The sequence below is a fragment of the Hordeum vulgare genome, chromosome 4H (assembly GCF_904849725.1).
Source record: "Hordeum vulgare subsp. vulgare chromosome 4H, MorexV3_pseudomolecules_assembly, whole genome shotgun sequence".
NCBI lineage: Eukaryota > Viridiplantae > Streptophyta > Magnoliopsida > Poales > Poaceae > Hordeum > Hordeum vulgare.
Window position 1 is genome coordinate 571,455,766 of NC_058521.1, and position 8,322 is coordinate 571,464,087.

Consider the following 8,322-nt stretch of genomic DNA (forward strand, 5'->3'; position numbering starts at 1 on the left):
ATCAGGGAGCCTATGGTTACTGGATCTATCCGATGGAAGACGGTAGCACGGGATATCTTCAACCGGTTTGGATGGCAGTCCACTAATAGGATAGATGAGTAGACATCTAGGCCTATTTTACCGGTTGTGGCACTTTTCTTTTTAATTTTCCATCTTAATTTAATTTTATCAAGACTATGTTGAACCATACTTTATTTGTTTGTTTAATAAAGGGCCGTATGCATCGTGCTGGTGCAGAGGCCGGAGGTAATCCTACTTTAAAAAAAATACATAGACAGGGTTTAATCTACAGCCGAGCCACGCATCCGGTCTTATCTGTGGCAGCTTCGCCGTTGGTCCGACGGGGCTACTGGCTACATATACAGGGAGAAATGGGACGGGAACGTACGCCACAGCACCATCATCTAGCAAAACAAAAGGCAGTAAACCAGCCAGCCATGGCTAGACGCGCGGCAGCCATCCTTGTGTTGATGCTCTCGCTCCCGGCGGCGGCTCTCCTCGTCTCCGCCGACGGCGCTGACGCGGACACCATCCTCCTCCCTAGCGACGGCGGCGATGGTGATGCATCTCAGGATCCAACAAATCTTAAATCTCTGCTCGTAGTTCATTCAGCGTACTGAGCACGTACGTACGTCGTTCGTTCAGGTCTTGCAGCAACACCTCCTGACATAGTAGTGGCGCCGACGGTGAGCGCCGCCGGCGGCGCCCTCGAAGCGGAGAGGCCGTGGGCGTGCTGCAACGGCACCGTGTGCAAGGAGTCGTTTCCGCCGATATGCCGCTGCCTGGACGAGGTGAAGGAGTGCGCCGCCGCGTGCAAGCTGTGCGAGCCGTCCGGGATCAACCACACCTGCAACGACTGGTACTTTGGCGACCCAGGGCCAAAGTGCGCCTAGGAGGAGCGGCCGTGGACGTGCTGCGACCGGACCGTCTGCACCAAGTCGTTCCCGCCGACTTTCCATGCATAGGCCTACTGTTAATTGCGTGCGTGCTTGTTTTTCTTCCCCGTGAATAAAAACCGTGTGTGTTTCCCCACGTAAAAATAATTGTCCCTTGAATTACACATACACGAAGGATTGCTTTGCAAATAAACTATATCTTCATCATTGTTCAAAAAGAAAAAAAAACTATATCTTCATCTCCAAAGAACATCTACATCTTGGGACCCCTATTTCCTTCCTAAACGCTCGAAACGCTCGTCGAGGTCAGTGTTCCGTCAAGAAAAATGACACAACAAAATCCTATACTTCCTAAATGTCTAGACCGACCGGTGTACCTCAATCTGAAGCCAAATCCAGGGGCAATATAAAGACGACCAAACAGTATGCTTCACGTCATAGCCATCCACACGGTCCCACATGCAGCCACCCAACCCTCTCTCATCTTGACGTCATGGCCATCCACACGGTCCCACCTGCAGCCACCCAACCCTCTCTCATCTTGACGTCATAGCCATCCAGACGGTCCGACCTGCAGCCACCCGACCCTCTCTCATCTTTACGTCATAGCCATACAAGGAGTCGCTTCCTCTTTTTTTTTTGCATATTTCTGAATTTTTAGAAGAATTTTTTATAGGCCCCCAAAAATTCTCCAAAAACAAACGAGTTGAAGTTTTGCATTAGGAAGCTTTCGGAGGAGTGAAGAAGCAGCACAGGCGGCCTACACCCCCACGCACCCCACCACGCGGCCATGAGTGTGATGGGGCCACATGGGGCCCATGAACCTCCGTTCCACTACCTCTCGACACCTACACTATATATATGTATATATACATACCTAAAAATAGCCCTGAAATTTTAACACTATTTTTTCGCCGTCGTATCTCTTTATTCCACTAATATTCCAATATAAAGGCCTTTTCCGGAGCTCTACCGTAGAAAGGATTCTTCATGGTAGTCATCTCCATCAATTTGAAGGCCATCATGATCACCCTTGAGTAGTTTCTTTTGGACAATGGGTCCATAATAGTAGCTAGTTAGTTTTCTCTCCCATGTTTCTCAATATAGTGATCACATGAGCTTTCCTACATGATGGAATCCATATGATGTAATCTGTTTGATTGTTTGTTGTGGTGTGATGAATTTATCACTTATGATCATATTTATCCATACATCTTTTTGAGATTTATTTTGTTTCTTTACTACATAATTATTATTCATATACGCTCTTCGATCTATTTATCAGTTATGCTTGTTGGATAACAGTCTTGAGTGGAGTATTAACTATAGATGCAGTTGGATAATAATATGCTAAATATTGTGACATCATGCTCATATGTTAATTATGACATGAATACATAGTCATAAATATTGCAATTTAATCAATACTCAAATATAATTTGTTCACCACACCATGCTTTCATATGCAGAGAAACCACTAGCCAACATATGGATCCCGGTTCATCTTCATCTTATAATTATCCAATATAAATCAAAAACTCTTTTCAGTTCTTTCTTTTACTTTCTTGTTGCAATGAAATCTTCCATACACTTGTGCTTTAAATCCTTGTAAGTAGAATAGCTAGTGAGATTGACAACCTCGCTAATTTCATTGGGAACCAAGGTACTTTTGTATCTGTATGTCTGCAGGTGTTGGTCATTGGCTATGTTACTAAGGGCCAGTTCTTCTGAGTTCTCCTGTGGAAATAAGCTCCTGTGAGAATAAGCTCCGAATAAGCTCATGATAATAAGCTAGTCGGTTCTTTTCTGTGCCTGCTTTCCAGCTTATATATGGTATGAGTAGTGAAAGTCTATAATACCTTTGAAGTGGAGCTGGAGTGGGTTGCTGGCTGGAGTAGGGCAGGGGACGGGGGTCCTTTGCTGGAGTGGGTCGTCGGTCGGTGTTGGATGCCGTCTGCTGGAGTGGAGCCTCGGCGTCCGCCGGAGTGCCGCTGTTGTTGCTAGATCGCGGAGAAGGGTGAAGTCGCACCAGAGGGAGTGAGGGGTCGCGCCAGAGGGGGGAGAGGAGCAGCGATGGGAGGCCTACCCGCCTGCGAGAGGGAAGGACCAGGAGTGGCGGTGTCGTAGGGAAGGGCGGCGACGGTGGAGGGAAGGACCGGGAGTGGCGACGGAGAGGGAATCAGGAGCGGCGATCGGGAGCGGCTCGATTTGGTTTTCTACGGTGGGACGAGGGGTTGGGCTTGGTGGCAAACTCATTGTAATAAGTGTTGTTTAACGTTGCATGGGAAACAAAAAATTTCCTACGCACACGAAGACCTATCATGGTGATGTTCATCTACGAGAGGAGATTAAATCCACATACCCTTCTAGATCGCTAAGCGGGAAGCGTTAAGAAACGCAGTTGATGTAGTGGTACAACTTCGTGATTCAAATCACCGTCGTCCCACGATCCGTTCCGATCTAGCGCTGAACGGACACATCTCCGCGTTTAGCACACGTACAACTCAATGACGATCTCGGCCTTCTTGATCCAGCAAGAGAGACGGAGAAGTAAATGAGTTCTCCGGCAGCGTGACGGCACGCCGGTGGTGGTGATGATCTACTCCTGCAGGGCTCCGCCCGAACTCCACAGAAATACGATCCTAGAGGAAGAACTACATGGTATAGGTTTGAGTTGCACGTGGCAAAGTTGTGTCTCAAAAGCCCTAAAACCACCAATATATATAGGAGGAGGGGAGGGTCTAGCCTTGGGGCTCAAGGGAGCCCCAAGGGCGCCGGCCGAAGGGAGAGGTGGACTCCCACCCCAATTCGCTTTGGGGGAAGGAGTCCACTCCTTCCTTCCCACCTCCCTCTTTCCTTGTTTTTTCTTTTCCTTTGTTTTTTTTCACTTGTGGCGCCATAGCCCTCTTGGGCTGGCCTCACCAGCCCACTAAGGGCTGGTGCGCCACCCTAGGGTTACTAGGCTCACTCCCGGGTGGGTGGGCCCTGTTGGAATTATGCCCTAGAGACAATAATAAATATAGTTATTATTATAATTCCTGTATCAAGATAATCGTTTATTATCCATGCTATAATTGTATTGAATAAAGACTTATATACATGTGTGGATACATAGACAAAACACTATCCCTAGCAAGCCTCTAGTTGGCTAGCCAGTTGATCAAAGATAGTCAGTGTCTTCTGATTATGAACAAGGTGTTGTTGCTTGATAACTGGATCACGTCATTAGGAGAATCACGTGATGGACTAGACCCAAACTAATAGACGTAGCATGTTGATCGTGTCATTTATTGCTACCGTTTTCTGAGTGTCAAGTATTTGTTCCTATAACCATGAGATCATATAACTCACTAACACCGGAGGAATACTTTGTGTGTATCAAACGTCGCAACGTAACTGGGTGACTATAAAGATGCTCTACAGGTATCTCCAAAGGTGTTCGTTGAGTTAGTATGGATCGAGACTGGGATTTGTCACTCCGTGTGACGGAGAGGTATCTCGGGGCCCACTCGGTAATACAACATCACACACAAGCCTTGCAAGCAATGTGACTTAGTGTAAGTTGCGGGATCTTGTATTACGGAACGAGTAAAGAGACTTGCCGGTAAACGAGATTGAAATAGGTATACGGATACTGACGATCGAATCTCGGGCAAGTAACATACCGAAGGACAAAGGGAATGACATACGGGATTATATGAATCCTTGGCACTGAGGTTCAAACGATAAGATCTTCGTAGAATATGTAGGATCCAATATGGGCATCCAGGTCCCGCTATTCGATATTGACCGAGGAGTCTCTCGGGTCATGTCTACATAGTTCTCGAACCCGCAGGGTCTGCACACTTAAGGTTCGACGTTGTTTTATGCGTATTTGAGTTATATGGTTGGTTACCGAATGTTGTTCGGAGTCCCGGATGAGATCACGGATGTCACGAGGGTTTCCGGAATGGTCCGGAAACGAAGATTGATATATAGGATGACCTCATTTGATTACCAGAAGGTTTTCGGAGGTACCGGGAATGACGAATGGGTTCTGGGAGTTCACCGGGGGGGGGGGGGGGGCAACCCACCCCGGGGAAGCCCATAGGCATTGAGGGTGGCGCACCAGCCCTTAGTGGGCTGGTGGGACAGCCCAAAAGATCCCTATGCGCATTGGAAGAAAAATCAAAGAGAAAAGAAAAAAAAGAAGGAGGTGGGAAAGGGAAGAAGGACTCCACCTTCCAAACCAAGTAGGACTCGGTTTGGGGGGGGGGAGACCTTCCCCCTTGGCTCGGCCGAAGCCCTTAGGGGTCCTTGGACCCCAAGGCAAGGCTCCCCCTCTTCCTCCTATATATAGTGGGGTTTTAGGGCTGATTTGAGAGAACTTTGCCACGGCAGCCCGACCACATATCTCCACGGTTTTACCTCTAGATCGCGTTTCTGCGGAGCTCGGGCGGAGCCCTGCTGAGACGAGATAATCACCAACCTCCAGAGCGCCGTCACGCTGCCGGAGAACTATTCTACCTCTCCGTCTCTCTTGCTGGATCAAGAAGGCTGAGATCATCGTCGAGCTGTACGTGTGCTGAACGCGGAGGTGCCGTCCGTTCGGCACTAGATCGTGGGACTGATCGCGGGATAGTTCGCGGGGCAGATCGAGGGACGTGAGGACGTTCCACTACATCAACCGCGTTCACTAACGCTTCTGCTGTACGGTCTACAAGGGTACGTAGATCACACATCCCCTCTCGTAGATGGACATCACCATGATAGGTCTTCGTGCGCGTAGGAAATTTTTTGTTTCCCATGCGACGTTCCCCAACAGGCCCCTCCCGGTGAATACCTGAAACCCATTCGTCACTCTCGGTACACTGCCGGTAATGTCTGAAAACTTTCCGGTGACCAAATGAAACCATCATATATATCAATCTTCATTTTCGGACCATTCCGGAAACCCTCGTGACATTCGTGATCTCATCCGGGACTCCGAACAACCTTTGGTCACCAACACATATAACTCAACTATACCAAAACATCATCGAACCTTAAGTGTGCAGACCCTGCAGGTTCGAGAACTATGTAGACATGACCCGAGACACTCCTCGGTCAATATCCAATAGCGGGACCTGGATGTCCATATTGGATCCTACATATTCTACGAAGATCTTATCGGTTGAACCTGTGTGCCAAGGATTCATATAATCCCGTATAACATTCCTTTGTCCTTCAGTATGTTACTTGCCCGAGATTTGATCGTCAGTATCCCTGTACCTATTTCAATCTCGTTACCAGCAAATCTCTTTACCCATTCCGTAATACAAGATCCTGTGACTTACACTTGAGTCACATTGCTTGCAAGGCTTGTATGTGATGTTGTATTACCGAGTGGGCCCCGAGATACCTCTCCGTCACACGGAGTGACAAATCCCAGTCTTGATCCATGCTAACTCAACGGACACCTTCGGAGATACCAGTAGAGCACCTTTATAGTCACCCAGTAACGTTGTGACGTTTGATACACACAAGGTATTCCTCCGGTGTCAGTGAGTTACATGATCTCATGGTCGTAGGAATGAATACTTGACACACAGAAAATAATAGCAATAAAATGACACGATCACATGCTACGTTCATAGTTTGGGTCTAGTCCATCACATGATTCTCCTAATGATGTGATCTAGTTATCAAGTGACAACACTTGCATATGGTTAGAAAACCTTAACCATCCTTGATCAACTGGCTAGCCAACTAGAGGCTTGCTAGGGACATTGTTTTGTCTATATATCCACACATGTATCTATGTTTTCATTCAATACAATTATAGCATGGATAATAAACGATCATCTTAAAACAGGAAATATAATAATAACTATTTATCATTGCCTCTAGGGCATATTTCCAACAATAAGTGCAAAAACCAGGGGCAATGGGCTATACCCCTTCGCTTCTAAGTGAGCTTTTGCGGGAATCTGCTCACCCCCCAGTTTTTTTCCATTGCAAAGGGGACTGCAGTGGAAATAAGTTAAGCTAGCTTATACAAATCAATTTTTTTGGGGCTTCTGGCTTATTTTGACAATAAGCTGAAATAAGCTCGAAAAGTACTGGCCCTAAACTACTGTTGGTTCGATAAACCTTGAGGTCACCTAAGAAAAAATATTGATTTCTATAAACCCTTGCACTTGGGGGCCACCGTCTTCCTAATTGAGAGGAAACAAGGTTGAAACCCCGAGCTCTGCATTAGAAGGTGACCACATCCATTTTAATTAAATTATTCAATGAAAGTCTAAAAACACATACATCAAATAATCCAAAGCCATCACGCGAGACCTTCAAACTCGACAATGAGGAATGCCATCACAACGCCCCACTAGCTAGATCTGGAGTCATCATCGAGCCGCTCACATGGCATAAAGGGAGCACACATGCAGTCCAATAGAAAGCCACAACCACCATTGAACCGCCAATCCATCTTCAAGGTCAAGATCCTCATGACCTTTGTGAGGCCAATCGTCGATGTCGTCACGGTGTCAAACACCACCACCACCTTGCGCTTCTCCACCATCACATGTCCACCTCCAAGGTTGCATTGCGCCATGCTGTCGGGACCCCGTCATTGTCGACGTAGTAGGAACCACGCCGCCCCACCTCCTCAAGCACCACCATATATCTACCATTGGTCCCACAAGCCAGGTCCAAATCCCATATGTTGTCTTCAAGGGGGAGAACAATGCTAGACGCCACCAACGTCCGACCTGAAACAGATTAGGGTTTCCTCCGAAGTGATTTGGGCAGGATCACGAACAACGTTGCTGACGCCTTCAAGAAAGGTTACGACGCGTGCGGGTGCCGTCGTTGATGTCTTTGACCGCCTTCAGGCAATTCCACTGGCCACCTTGATCCGGACCGTCTTGTAAACCTAGCAGTCCACCGGTGAACCACTCCGCCGCAAAGAGTTAGGCCCCCAGATGCCCGCAACCAAAGGGATCTGGATCTCCGGATCCATCGCGTCAAGACATCTGGAGCTGAGCCACACAGATGCCCCGACAACCATTAAGCTTGCCTGGCTGGACGCCGCGGCTCACTGCCCCATCACACAAGGATGAGCCCGTCGCAGTGCCGCAAAACCCTGAGGGGAAGTGGTCGACGAGGGATCGCCGGCCTTGCCAAATACCACTGCAAGAAAAGGTCGGGGCACCAGCTGCGACACTCCGACGCGGCCGCACCCTGAGATGCGACAGAGGAAGACCTCGTCGCCGCCATCATCCCCCACCCGAGCTTTGCCCAACGGCACTTCGACAGTGGCGGCTAGTTTTTTTTAGAAAAGGAGGCATAGCCCCGGCCTCTGCATCGAGGAATGCATACAACCATATATTAATATGAAAGCCAAGTCTCGACAAAGTACATCAAAGTCTAGCAAAAGAAAATAAAAAAGATACATGGCGTTTGT

The 8,322-nt window shown here is 48.0% G+C and overlaps 1 protein-coding gene across 1 annotated transcript; it reads left to right on the forward strand.

Annotated features, from left to right (window-relative positions):
* Positions 1–367: 367 nt before the first annotated feature.
* LOC123447126 (Bowman-Birk type bran trypsin inhibitor-like) lies at positions 368–1,040 on the forward strand. The gene is made up of 2 exons (XM_045123698.1): positions 368–558; positions 646–1,040. The coding sequence occupies exons 1-2, from the start codon at positions 372–374 to the stop codon at positions 891–893; spliced, it is 435 nt and encodes a 144-aa protein (XP_044979633.1). The 5' UTR covers positions 368–371; the 3' UTR covers positions 894–1,040.
* Positions 1,041–8,322: the final 7,282 nt, after the last annotated feature.